Consider the following 14,571-nt stretch of genomic DNA (forward strand, 5'->3'; position numbering starts at 1 on the left):
CTGGAAGGCCTCGTTTGGGCTCAAACACCATCCAAACAGAGCCTCTTGCTTCCTGTTGCCTCTTTGACTCTGTCTACTCAGCTGTCCAGCCAGAAACTTCATGGGTAAACATGCACAATTCTGGGGCATGGCCATCCATCCATCCTACCAGTGCCTTCGTTTCTTGAAGCATCTACTGCAGTGACCCCCTAGCTGACCTCTTTTGTCCCTGGTCCTTCCCCTTTCAAGTCCGCTGCCTTCCCTGCTGCCGAAGAAATGCAAGCCTCAAGTCTGATCACGTCATTCTCCTCCATAAAACTCTCTTGGGTTCCCAATGGTTTCTAAAAATGAGACAACTTTGAGGTAGAAGGGTCCTTCCTTACTCTGGCTTCATCTCTGCATCACCCCACCTTCCCTGATCATTTTACATTTGCATCTTTGCTCATATAGTTGAGTTGGCCTGGAATACCTCCTCCCTGCATATTCATGGATCCAAAACAACTAGTATTCATTCTTTACAACTTGGTTCATGGATCACTTCTAGAATCCTCTTGTGAACTCTCCTCATGGTAAAAACTGGCTACTCCATCCTTTTGGGGGTTCCCTGAGTGACCTGGACTGTTCATAGATCTCTTTTCCCCATAAGTATAAAAACCCCTTGGAGCGGAACTGTGTCCTGGTCATTGTGTCCCTGTGGTCATGCAGTGCTTGGCACAGAGTATACTCAGCAGGCCATCTCTTCAGAGCGTGTCCGTAACCTCCGTGCTGATAGAGGCAGGCCTGCTGCGAAGGTGCTGGCTTTAGCGCCCCTTGAAGTTGGATCACCAATGAGCTCCCGGGCTAAGTGAGCTGAGGGAACTCACTCAGGAGGCACCTGACTAGAGTTGGGCCAAATCAGAGAGATCAGAGGAGGAGCCAGAAGCTTTACAGCAGTGTTTCCAGGGGACCTGCCTTTCATTCCTGCCATGGCTCCTCACTTGTTTTAAACCAGAACATAAAAGTCGCTGAGTCCTCTTATCTTCCAAACTTATATTTGGCTTTGTGGGGTCCTACTTGGTTGGATTTGAGGATTCAGGAGGTCTTGAATGTAAATTAGCCAGGAACTCAAGAAGGCAGACTATTAGGGTTCTGGAAGCTGTGAGTTATAGATAGTAGGGTGGGAAGTGCACACCCAGGCTCAAAGTGACCCTGTGGCCCCACAGGAAAGGAAGAGACTCTGTTCTGGGCAATCAATGTGCTGCTGCTTTGGGTCCCTTTTAACATCTTGACTTCCAGTTTTATTTTCTGCTAAAAAGAAACAACATGGACACAAATGGTAATATTTTATTATAGAAAAAGCATCCCAAATAAAGGATTTCGTAAACACTGGTAGGTGAACAAGTGCAACTTTAAAAGTAAATACAAAGTAAAGAGGCAAAATCTACAAGCATTTTGCCTTTAAGAGAAAATGTAATGTTCTCCTGCAGAGGTGATCCCACCCAGAGCACGACTGTGGCTCCATCTTCCCCAGGGAAGGCATCAGGTTTGCTTTCTGAACTCGTATGTGCATTTTAACAATTTCAAAATAATGGCAAGAGGTGGCATTGGATAAATCACTAAAACCCCTTGATTCTTAACTTTCTATTGACACTCGATTAAAAAAAGACTCCATATCACACTTTGACAATTTGAGTTAAAGCCTGTGCTGATTGTTTTCTGCAAATATTTCCATCCTTCCTGGGCTTATTCCATAGTATTTTCATAGACCTGTATACATTAGATGACATACTGGTTTCTTGGAATTTAGCTTAAAATAATATTGGCTATTACATATTACGCAGTAAATGTACTTTCTAGCTTCCTTACCATTTAAATGCTGCCATCCTTTTCAATACTTTTCCTCCACTTTGGAGAAACCATGATCATCTCACCAGACACATGTTAACACTCTGCCCACTCTCCAGCTCAATGCCAAATGTTTCCCAGTCAGCGATACATGATAATGATGCATTCACAAACTCTGATTCTAAATCTCAAATTCAGGTTCCTCTTGGCTTGCGGAGCTATCTCTGAGTAAGACCGTCAGAGCAAAACATCTTCCTCTGAAGATGGCTCTGTATAAACAGCCTAGCTTGCTTATTTAGGCACTTAGAAGAAAAAAAACCCCCACCAAACCTGAGTTCCACCTTTATTAGAAATCTCTCTTGCCCAGCTGGCCAGTAACAGACTCTGAAGGGAATGACTGCAACTCAGCCCGTCCCTGTGGGGACTCAGCAGTTCTGCCATCATGGAATGTCTTGGGCCCAGGAAAGGGGAGCTCCGAAACTGCAGTGATGCTGAGCTCCAGGCTGGGAGGGTGGTGGGTGCAGAAGAAAGCTCCCTCTTCACCAGAAGGGACCTGTGGGCCCCACTTTTCCCTTTGTCTCCACCATCTAGTGACACTGGCAGATTAACCTGTACGGGTTTCCAGCTCACTCAGCCCATGGGTTGGGGCCAAAAGCACATTAACCCAATTGGGGAGGGGGGGAAGGGAGACGTACTTCTTGAAAGCCCGAGGAAATTAATCATTTACATAGAACAGAGTGCTAAGCACATGCCATACTTTCATACTTGGCTTTTCACCTAAGCAAGGACTAACTGGTTTTAGAGGGTTAGCTGCAGCATGTTCACACTTAAATGTTCATACAGAAGATGGAGAACAGACGTTATCCTTACTAGAGAACACAGTTCATTCAGATTTCCTTTGTGATGGCATGGGAGGAAGTCAACTGAGAAGCAGAAAGGAAGCACCATTAAACGATTATCTGGGCTGGTCAACTATCAGTGGGTATGAATGAAATACTGGCACGGTGAAAGCCAAACCTGACCTCAAATAGGAGTCAAGGAGTTTCACAGACATAAAAGTACCCTCTGGCTACAAAAAAAACCTCACCCTAAACTTTAACCCTTACCATCAGCCTTACAAGTTGGATGCCAGTGGTAGTCAGAAGAATTCTCTAAGTGGGAGATGGCTCAGTTTAACCCCTTACTACTACTATTTTCTGAGTAATGAACGGAGTATTGATTTCCACTGTGATGCCGGTCACAAGCACAGAGAACACACTTCTTAAGAACATTCTTGTTCTTCGAGCCTGGAAAGAACAGCTTTCGACACCCATCTGACTTTACCTTTGGAGGACTACAACTAGGGCAGTCAAAATGGAGTCACCTAACTTGCTCTATGGTATCTTACGGGAATGGAATTTAAGAAAACTAGTCATGTTACCTTAAAGAACTTGAAGGAAATTATGTACCTCTTTGAAATCTGTGATGAGTAAAGGCTCTGGGTAGGTGATGAGAAGGCCAACCTTTATCATAAAATGGGAGATTATCCCCAGACACTTAACATCTGGCTCTAGACTCTAAATTTAGTTCTGCTATTAATAGCCATGAGGACACAAGGGAAAATGGCTCAGTACTGGGAGGAGTGATCTGGGTTGTCGCACACCATGCATTATTAATACAGAGCCGACAAGATCAAACAAAATTACTAGGCCTAATACCCCTTCAACTCATCTATCCTTTGGGGATGACAGCAGTATGGTTTTCCAACCCAGTGTGATAGGCTACTTCAAAAACAAATATCCTGATATCCAAAAAAATTCCATAGTATGAAAAGAATATACAAAGAAAAATCCTGCACTGGGACAAAGCCTGGGCAGGTGACGTTTCCCCCACCCCACTTTACCCCAAATGCCCCCTTCCCTGGAGCTCTTAGAAGTCTTTCTATGGAGAAACAGAGCACTTGTGAGAAATTTCTGTCTCTTAAAAGCCTTTCTCAGCCATATCATCTAAGGTTTCCCAGCCACACTCACAGCAATGTGCTGCCTAGGGTGACGACCTATGGCTTCACACCAGATTCCAAGCCAGGATAATCAAAGTGGCCTGATCTGGACAGGTTCTTCTACCTGAGTTGTGAATTTCATTCCAAATGATTTCTTTAGACTCAAAAACCTTGAACCTAAAAAGGTTTCATAAACGTTGTTACATTATTATTGGACTTCAGTCGAATCTGTGGGGTTTTGAACTATTCATTGCATTAATGAAAAAACTGAATTTAAACTCTTAAGAAATCTCCTTTTGGACGTTTTGATGAGAGCCTAGTTCTTCCCAGATGCAGGTCTGGGCACAGAGGCCACCAGGAATGGCATCTTCACTGACCCCTAATGAGAATCCCATTAGCGCCTGCTTGTGGAAGCTAGAGATTATCTTTTTTTAAGGTTTGGTCCCTTTGCTGCTACATAATTTGCCTGGTATAAAACAAACAAAAAAGCCAAGGACAAAGTATAAAGGATGAGAGGACTGCTTTGATGAATATGAGCCAATGGGAGTCGACTTCCTTTCCTACTTTTTGCAGTTATGCAAAGACTCTGTAAACGGCACCAGATCCAAATTTTTCAAGTTACCAGGGCTGCTGCAAAGCTGGTAGCTTATTTGCCAGTGAGTGCTTTTTCATCCCCTGCTGGAGGCACAGACTTTTCAGTAATGAAAAGGACACACGCTAATTGTGAGAGAAAGGGAAAGGATGGAGAAGCAGGTCTCCTGATACTCAGGGGGAGACAAACCAAGGGGAGAACTGGCTGTGGGCATCGCAGACAGAGAAGGGCTCTGAAGAGACATGGGTCCACAGCTGGCCCTAATCCTGAAAGTCGTTAGACGCCATCTGAGAAAGTGGGGCGTTCAGCCGGTCGAGTTCATCCACCTGGGGTGGGTGGTGCATTACTATCTCCTGGTCCTCTAAGACATCTTCTCCAGCAGCTACCAGATTAGTGAGGGATTTGCTTCGGACACACTGGAAATCCACATGGCGACTCTTCCCTTCTTCCTTTTCCCAGGACATCTGGATAAAGGGGCGCTGCACATAGTTATAGATTACTTCAGACCGGCCACCGGGTCTTCTCTTAATTTTTTCTTTACAGGTAGGGTAACCTGAAACAGAAAAAGGCCATTCTCATGACTCCAGGAAATTGCCCACTCTAGATTCCACACTTTCTCTTCTCTAACCACATTAATTTCCTCCCAAATTCAAAGGCTGGGGAAATGACCTCTGACCATGCCCTGCCACTCCCACCCACCTACGTGCTCACTTCCTACCTATCCAGGTTAGTAGGTCTTGTCCCTGGAAGGGAAGTAACAAAAATTCTCTCTCTTCTAATGGCAGGGCGAGAACAGCCTCTTAGTAATTCCAGAAGCCTGTACTTACTGGCAACAATGCCACAGAACAGAAATCCTGCTAGGCCATGGTGAACTCCAGTCTCTAATTCTAGTGCTTATCTCATACTGTAGGAGAAGTGGTTAGAAAGCGTGTAATGTGTAGCCTAAAGAAAAAAACAGGGAAGTTGCCTGAAATATCTGAAAGGCTATCACATGGAAATGGGAGAAATCTTACTCAGAGTAGCTTCAGAGGCTAGAACTAGAAGGAAGACCGAAGAGAGAGGAAGTCATCTACTAGATATATGGAAGAATGTTCTAATGGTAGGACACAGTCTGATGGGATGCTGGGAAATGGAGTAATCCTTGTCACCCTGTTCCTGGGGTTTCCAGTGACAAAGGAGGGACACAGTGGAAAGAGGTTTAATAGACCTCAAAAATCTCTTCCCACCTGAAATTCCAACCTAAATGAGACACAATGAAGATTGATGGGTTCTGCAGGAAAGACTGAGATAGCAAGAACAGCAAAACTCAAGAGTCAAAGACTCATGGAGGGGAGACCAGGATGGCTTCAGCATTCTCGAAGAATCAGTGTCTAAGACCTTTCTATGGAGACCACAGGTTGGGAGCCATTTGCTCAAGATCACTTCAAACCATTCTATCAATACACACAGACATTCCTCAAAGGTATGCAGTGGAATTAATTCAAATTTTGAGTCTCCAAGACTGTTGATGGAATGACTCTCCCACTTGGTGAGCCCACGGGCCCTGCTCCACAACCCCCCACCCCCCCGCCCGTGTCCTTAGCCCTCACTGCTCTTTATCCCGAAGTAGTACACCGGAACTTATTCCTGCAGCTGCTTTAAGCATTTACGAATGGAAATAAAATGAAAAGGAAATATAAGGATAAACAAAAGCAAAACCAGGAATCCTTCACATGGGTAGGAATGTAGTGTTCATGCGTGCCTATTCTCTACGTCCTCTGGAAGCTGGGTTTTAAGGACACAAGCTGTGCCCATAGATACAACCCACTCCATGAGCCATGCAAGCTGAATACTAATGGGGATATTTATTACCTTCAATTCCAATGCGAATATTTTTCAGGCCTCGCTCCTTTAACACTGTTTTAGCGACATCACGATTCTCAATATATTTGAAGAATCTATAGAGCTTGGAGCTATAAAGAACTGGAAAAAGAAAAACTGAGTTAGTCATGGAGTAAAGACTTCTAAAAGAGGAGGGAGACGAGCTAACAGAATCAGACTAATGAAAGGTATACCTGACCCTGATGCCAAAAAAAAAATCCAGTTGGATCACAGATTAAATGTTAAGTAATAGATCAAACATAAGAAAGAAACCACATGAAAAATTTTTATAGTTCAGGGTGGGGAAGACCTTTTGGGTACAACATAAAACCCAGAAGCCATAATATAAAAACTGACACATTTGACTACTTAAAAATACAATGTCTCTGCTTAGCTAAAACCACTGTTACCAAAGCTAAAAAAACCAAAATAACGAAAGTCAACTGGGAAAAATACCTGCAACTCACATTACAAAGGGCTAATTTCCTTAATATATAAAGAGTGGTCACAAATAGCCTTCACAAATCACTAAGTAAAAGACAATCCAATTCTGTAATGGGCAAAAGGCACAAATAAAGCTACAGAAAAGGAAATTAAAAGGCTCTTAAAATTTAAAAAGATGGTGAGTGTTGATCATGAAATGAGAAATGCAAATTAAAACATAAATGCGATGCTATTTTTTACCTATCAGTGTGACAAAGATAAAAGTTCACTAAAACACTGTTTTGGTGAGGGTGTGGAAAATAAACCTGCCACATACTGTTTTGTGAGTGTAATATGGAGGAGAATTCGGCAACATTTATCAAAATTATAAAGGAACAAAGCTTTGGCACAGAAATTCCATTTCTAGGAATATTATTCTATAGAGATACACATGTGTGAAAAAGACTCCGTTTAAAAGGCGATTTATTGCAGTATCATTCATAATTCATAGTTTAAATGTCCAACAACAGAGCTAGTTAATTCCGCTCTGGCACAGTCATGCAGTGGAACACTGGACAGCCATTAAAAAGATTGTGGAAGCTTTTTATGTAAGACACGGTGTTGAACAGTCTGTAGACTATGGAAGCATTTGAAAAAAAGGAAAAACCATGGATGTAATTGCTTATGTATGTGCACTGAATACATCTGAAGGATATAAAAGAAGCTGAGGAGGAAAACCGGGTGGATGAGGCAGGGATGGGATCAAGACTCTTCAATGTATATCCATCCTTTTGTACCTTCTGAATTGGTACATTCATTAAAAATGGAACCAGCGGAGAGAAGAGTGACACCACCATTAAATGGCCTCAATCTGGCCTCCGTCTCACCACAGTATCCGACACCAGGGGCAGCAGCGGGAGGTGTGACAATGTTACACACTCAGCAGAGACCTCAGCCCTGCATCACGTGCCCTGATCATCCAGGTGAGTGTGCTCCTTGCCAGCTCAACAGTGACATTCACGTTGCTTCCAGGATCTAACTGCTACTCTGCGCAGCACGTCTGGTGCGGAAAGCATCTACACCATGCGGGGGGCTCCTACTTTGGGAATATTCCTCCCCCATGGGAGGGGGGTGGTCTTCATCCCAGTCCACAGAATCCTCATCCGTCAGCACAACGATGTGGCACTCTCGCTCCCCTTTCTTGGCACAGCCCACCATGATGGGCAAGATCAACTCTTCGAGGTAGTGGTCAAACTGCTTGTGAGCACCATCGTTAGACAGTTCATGCAGTAAAGCACCTGGGGAGAGAAGCTGTAGGTGAACATCCTCTCTGGCCGAATGCAGATATTACTGGAGTGAAAAAGACTATGAGGTGATGGCGGTTATCACGGAGAAGTTCCAGAGAGGTGGCCCATAAAGGCAGAAAATGGTTTCTTGCTCCGAGGCGCTAATTAAGCTGATTTTGTTAGATATGTTGCACGTTTTACCACTCCTTAACTTCCTCATGTTTATTTATTATTTATTTTATTATCGAGAGGGAGGGAGGGGTGGAGGGACAGAGGAAGACAGAGAGAGAATCCCAGGCAGGTTCCATGCCCAGCGTGGAGCCGATGTGGGGCTCGATCCCATGACCCCGAGATCATGACCTGAGCAGAAACCAAGTCAGATGCTTAACCAACTGAGCCACCTAGGTGCCCCCCTCATGTTTAATAATCCCTGAGCATTTTGACCAACTGAGGTTTTGTTAGCTATACAACGTCAAACCACGTACATTAATTCTACAAGAGAAAGAACCATCATTTGTAGTACCTCTTCTGAAGATGCTCTGAACCCCAATTTCGTGGAGTTATGGTACCACAGACAAGGGATCATCTGAAGTTTGAGGACACCAAGGGACTTGCTCTAAGTGTGCGCTAGACCCAGTAGAGAAACCACAAGTCTAGAGAACTTCATGGAATATGCAGGGAAATGTATCGTGAACCTCAAAGAATAATTTTTTAAATAATTTCAGGAAGCCTAGGTGATAATAAGAGAATGGTGTTTGTAGTCAATCAGCTCTAATCCCAGCTTTTTACAGCTTTGAACAAGTCAATTTCTCAGTCTTCCCATTTGTTAAATGGGGTTATCACCTGACTTACAGGGCTCACTGTTGCAAGAATTAAGCAAGTTCATATCTAGAAAGCACTTAGTAAACACAAAGTTAATAATAACGGTAAAAATGATTCTATGAACCACCCAGCCAATTTATGCTGTTTGACTCTATGAGGGAAGGCTCACTAATGTCCAAGAATCAGTATCCTTATTTATTAGTTGAGACACCAAGGTCCCAAGAGGGTAAGCAATTACCTCAGTGCCTCACTGGACAAGCTAGATTCAGAACCCACCACGCATTCTCTTTGGTTTACTCCACTTCCTCACAGTGCTGTGAAGCAGGAGAGGGGTTAGTATCACGTTAGTATCACGTTAGTATCACGTCTCTGCCTCTGCAGATGATTTTCAGCCCACACTTGAAACTCTTGTTTAGTGATAAAAAATATCAGTCGATTCCAAGCAAACTCAAAGTTCAGCTGCTCAAATGCAGGTATTAGGTATCTGTAACTTACTCAGATCTTGACATCGGATAGTGTTGAAGTCAAAGTTAATGCAGAGATAATCGCATGTATCTCTAAGGTCTGGAATAGAGATGCCATCAGGACAATTGATGATACCAGTTTTGTAATAATCCTGTAAATGGATTAAAAAGAAGAAATGTAGGCAAAGAACCAAGATAAAAAGTGGCCTCTTCAACCCCCTATCCATTCCTGGTTCTGTTCAAATGGTAGCTTACTAGAACTATCACCAAGTTGGCTGACTTGTCAGCTGGCAAAGTGGCTCCTGGCTCTCCGGGCATGCTTAGTCACACCTTGATAGCTGACTGAGCTCACACAAACAAGAGGTACTTCAAAGTTACAGGAATAGAAAGTAGAGGGAAAGGGAACTGGGAACCAGAGACCCTAAAGTCAGTAACAATCTGCTGGAACTCTCCAGGCTTCTGCCTATGCCTGCCCCTGGGGAAGAGGATGCAACAAGAAGGGCTCCTACACACCAGCACCGTTCGAAATACAGTCGCACTGATTCCTTCAGCGATCTCATACTCTCCCTTCTCGTTGGGCCGAGTGAAGTTGTACTCTCTTCCTGGTCCAAACATTCTGAAAGACATCAGGCAACAATGTTAATCTTCTCCAGTCCAGCCAGATTCTTCACGCGTGAGGACTACTCCCCTCTTCACCTCATTCTGGAAGACTCCATTCCATGTTCTCATAGTATAAACTGAAAACACAGCAGTGGGACCCAACCCCTAAGCAGCAGCTCCTTCCAGACAGAAAAGGTGGTAGCGATTGCTTGCAGCATTTGAGAGCAAGGAGAAATGAAGCAGCAAGTCCTCAAGGATCACGGGTGGTAAGCTGCTGTGACAGCAAATGAAGTAAAGCAGCATCTGCAGAGTTGGCCCTTGGAAAACCTCTGGCATGTGTGAGGGTTGCCTCTCACGCCCTCCCCACTGCCCAGGGATATGCCGGCAGCTCAGGAAGACCATGCATCTCCTGCTCCTGACCCTTCCTGGTCCTTTCCCTCCTCCTTACTTATCTAGCTTGTCAGTCCTCAGTAGTTCTGAGTTTTGCTTTTCAACATCTAATGTGATAGATGCATCTATACTGGTGGGTGCAGATGTTACTGTTCTCCCTTTCCTGGTACATTTTAATGCTGGAGCTCTGGAGAAAATGCCCTTCTTCAATCCACGGAGTAACTCTAATGATAGGAACTTCGGGTCAAGTAGACAGGGATGGGAGGTATTAGGCTTATCAGTGGTTTGACATAGTTTAGAGAGGCAAGCCTGCTCTGTGCATGAACGCAGAGGTCAGGAGGGCACAGGGAGATCTTGCTTTTCCTTACTCATCTTCTCCCATCCTTCCTTCCTCCCTCTCAGATCCCCTCCAGTAAAACTGGCCCCTTGACTTCCCCCACTCCTGTTGCATGTCTGAGCTGTGGAATGGGAAACCAGTGTGAGGGACAGGGCAGGTAGTCAGGATCTTCAGCCAGCCTAATTTAAGTTCCCAATGGCGCCTCACTGTCATTTCCTTTCTTAACCTGCTGGGAAGCCCTGCTGTTCAATGTTAAAACTGTTATCCTCCACCCTAAATTGGCTGCTTTTCAAAGGTCTGAAAAAGATTCCAAATCACATACTTTCCAAACCACTAACACCATATATAAGAAATCCATCCTGATAAAAGTGTCTTCAAAGAATGCTGACATTTTTCTGGAACGTTGTGGTTAAAGTCTAGCCAAGACAGTTATGAATCAAAATAGTGAACATGCCATGTAATGCCACTCCCCCCACCCCCACCCCTTAACTATCATCAGCAAGACCTAAGCTCAGAGTTATTTATCTGGTAGTGGTATGGATTAACATTAATCCATTTGCAATCTCTCAGCTTGTCCCACTTGTGACTAGTGGCCCACATTTTTTAGCTCACTGCCTAGGCTTACCAACACTGTATGTAACCTCAGGACAGTGCAAACCTAAGTAACTCTCAGAACTGATAACCTTAGCTGATAAACCACCTAGATAAAGAATCAGACGCTCTTGCCATGGGACAACTCATTCCTAGATTCAAAGAAAGAGGGTCACCCAAGAATTAATCTATCACCCAGAAAATGCTTGCCCTTCTCGTGATCACTGTCTGAGGCAATCTACCTCAAAGAGCCAGCCAGCGCCGAGGGAACACTGTTTTGGGGTGTGTGTGTGGGGGGGGGGGTCAGTGGTAGCAACACCAAGACTGAGGACAGGAAGTCAAGTCTGATAAAATGTAGGGCCAGTCTGGAAAATGTTTTAATGTTCTAGTTTAGTCTTAATTCAGATGTTTGAGAAATATACAGATTTCTTTCTGGTTAAAAATGGTTCATCACGAATCTGCATGTGTATGTTCAAATATAAATATATTTGAATAGCTGGATTCCATTTAGCCTAAAATTCAACAAATGAGTGTGGTCTGTTCTGACTTCTAAATCAGTTCAAATTAGTTCGAAGTCCTGAGTGAGGTTAGATCTTCAAGATCTACTTCCAAGTAGATGAAAATCCTCAAAAGCCAAATGTCTGTGTGTATATACACATACATTATTATTATCGTTATTATTATTTTTACTCTTATCCCAATCTGCTCTTCCTCATGTTAAGGTCTATGGTTGGCCAGAAGGAGAACCTCCTAACTCCCAGTCCAGGCTCCAAAAACACTTTCTGGCCAGTGCTCCTCCTTGGCAGGCTCTTCCATTTCCTAAACGCTACCCCTAAAATGCTGGAGGCAGGAGATGAGGAGAGGAGGCTAAGACTGTGGTCTTCAATGAAGGAGCAGAGAATGGAACATGAAGAAAAGAGAGAGCGGTCACGACACAGTACAACAGCCAGATAGAAAGATGCAGTTCTGGAAAACTTGAATAGAGATGGAGCCATCGGCAAATGACAGCCTGACACCCGCTGCCAAGCAGAGCGGGCGACGGACAGCAGCCAAAAGGCTTTCCTGTAAAACGGTTTTGCTGTTGTGTCAGGTGGAACACGTGTCTATTTTTTATTAAAAGACAAAAGAAAAAAAAAAAGCCACAACTTAGATCTTCCCTTAACCCTGTCTTTGACCTGTGGAGCTCAGACAAGATTACTTTTGTGAGGGTGTATGAATTATGGCTAAGAGAGATGAGGTGTGTGACTTCGGTTTCAGAGGGAGTTTATAGAGGAAGAGGGAAGGATATTCAGCAGATTATTTTCCATAGTTCTGATTGCATTCCCCTTTGTGGGGGCCCATTTTACCGTACTGGCTTTGTAAATAAATTAAGTACAGCCCCCAAATCATCAACACATATAATGCTTTGTATAAGCCTGCCCTCCCTGTCTCACAAAGATGTGAAGGTAGAAAAATAAGCAATGCAGGGCTTCTTTTCCTCACATCTAGTGCAAGATAAACAGCAGATATTTCTATTCATAGAGAACAGAGTGAATTTGGAAGGAAATTATCATCAATTACCTTCCCAACATGGTATCCGGATGAGCAGTGAAAATTAGTGGATTCACAACAAAACGTGTGCCATCTACAAGAAGTGTCACTTTCTCTGGCGCCTGGGAATGAACGTTACTGCCAAAGCCCACAGTGCTGTTTCCAAATCGTTCTGGAGCCATAAAGGGTTCATGGTTCCGTTTATTCCCATTTTGGAAGCAGGAGCCTTTGAGGTCTTCGGGAAGTGGCAGTATGTGAGGGAACTGAAGGTTTGCTGGCTGAGAGGCGTAGTCAAGTGAAAGGTCTGAAAGATCGTACAAACAAACCAAAATAACTTGACAGCAAAAAGGCTTGGGGGGGGGGGGAATAAACCTCGTCTCTTTAAAAAACAACAAGAAAACCCCCAAACTTTTAGGTGTTCGCAGGCAAAAAACTCTTGCCTTGAACAAGTAAAGGAAAAATAGGCTAGAGACTCATACTGGATCCCCCTGAGCTTTTTTCCAGGTTTGTATGGTGGGGAGGAGAGAAGGAAGACAATAATGCCCACACTTTAAAATGATACAAAAATTTTTAAGTAAATTATATGCATGGCTTAAAAAAATTTAAACAGTAGAGAATTTCTGTGGACAACCAGCAAGGCCCTGCCAGACTCCATGCCCTCCCCCGGTCTTGTTTCACAAAGGAAATCACTTTTTACTTCTGTTTCCACTTCTAGCTCTAAATAATACTCTTGTAGTTCCTGTGTTTTATTTAAGGAACCTGCTACCTCTGGGTGCTGAAACTATTCCTTTTCCACATCCTTCTAAAAATTTCCAAATGTTTCTAAATTTTATTTCCCCAGAAGGGATGACAGTCTCTAACTGTCTAATGCATTACTTTTCCTAGAAATTCATGTAAAAATGCATTTTCACTATGCACTGGAGAATCCTAACATCACCAGCACCATTTTTTGAAGAGGCAGGGCTTGCCCTCAGCAGAAAGGTTCCAGTGCAAGTGGCTTTGGGTTAGGATTCCTTCACAGAACCTGTTTTTGTCCTAGTATCACCAAGGAGCCATTTTCCTTAAGCAATTTATTTAATTTTCTAAACCTTGTTCAGTTCTGTAAAATGAGAATCGTGTTCACTCCACCTCCCTCACGGGATTCTTCTATCAACTGAAATAAAGTATGTGAGAGCACTTCAAAGTGTGCTAATACCATATCATGCAAAAAAGGTTTAAAGCTCGGTATCTGAAATCTGGATGTATACAGAAGACAATTTGGGGGAAAATATTTATAAAAGTATTGTCACAGGATTCTTTTAAATTGGCAGTTCTAATATATTTTAAGGTAAAAAAAAGTCTTTTTTACGAAAAATTTCAAACATACCAAAGTTAACACAATATGTGTATCCCGCCACCTAGATCTGACAAGCTTAATTAACTTTTCTATATTTTCTTCAGATCTTTTTTTTGAAAAAAGTAAAAGGTTATAGATACAACTGAATATCTGACTCCCATCCCGCACGTATTTTAAGTCTGTATACAACAATTCATGAACATGATTACTGCCCATCACTTGTGGGAAATGAGCCTGACTTTGGGCCCTTAGATAAACTGTGACCTAGAATACACTCACTTTTCTTTCCCATTTGCTTCTAGAGAAAAGGAAACCAAATCTAGACCAAACGCTTATTGAGGGTTCACATCCTACAACTTTTGACAGATTTTCAGTGTGGCCCTGTTGTTTGCACAACAAGAGCTAAGCTTCCACACAATCCACAGGCAAGCTTCTAGCAAAGAAATACTTTCATCACCAAGATGGGCTTTCACAAAGTGCTGTTCTAAAAAATGAAAGTAGGTACCTACATCACAAATTCAGGATGCTTGATTCCGCACCCCCACCCCCCACAGCAATG

At 43.3% G+C, this 14,571-nt stretch overlaps 1 protein-coding gene across 3 annotated transcripts in view; it reads right to left on the reverse strand.

The window, feature by feature from the left end:
• Positions 1–1,286: 1,286 nt before the first annotated feature.
• The window catches only part of KCTD20 (potassium channel tetramerization domain containing 20), a 35,862-nt gene continuing 22,577 nt past the window's right edge, over positions 1,287–14,571 (reverse strand). Inside the window, exons 3-8 of one of the 3 annotated variants that reach the window (XM_036097161.2) lie at positions 12,707–12,980; positions 9,742–9,844; positions 9,260–9,380; positions 7,757–7,954; positions 6,225–6,335; positions 1,287–4,926 (exon numbers count right to left, since the gene is read on the reverse strand). In XM_036097161.2, the coding sequence (XP_035953054.1) occupies positions 4,634–4,926; positions 6,225–6,335; positions 7,757–7,954; positions 9,260–9,380; positions 9,742–9,844; positions 12,707–12,980 (1,100 nt within the window). In that variant the 3' untranslated portion in view covers positions 1,287–4,633. The remainder of the gene's footprint in view (positions 4,927–6,224; positions 6,336–7,756; positions 7,955–9,259; positions 9,381–9,741; positions 9,845–12,706; positions 12,981–14,571) is intronic. The other 2 variants (XM_036097181.2, XM_036097191.2) reach the window with 2 other exon arrangements.

Source organism: Halichoerus grypus, chromosome 9 (assembly GCF_964656455.1).
Source record: "Halichoerus grypus chromosome 9, mHalGry1.hap1.1, whole genome shotgun sequence".
Taxonomy (NCBI): Eukaryota; Metazoa; Chordata; class Mammalia; order Carnivora; family Phocidae; genus Halichoerus; species Halichoerus grypus.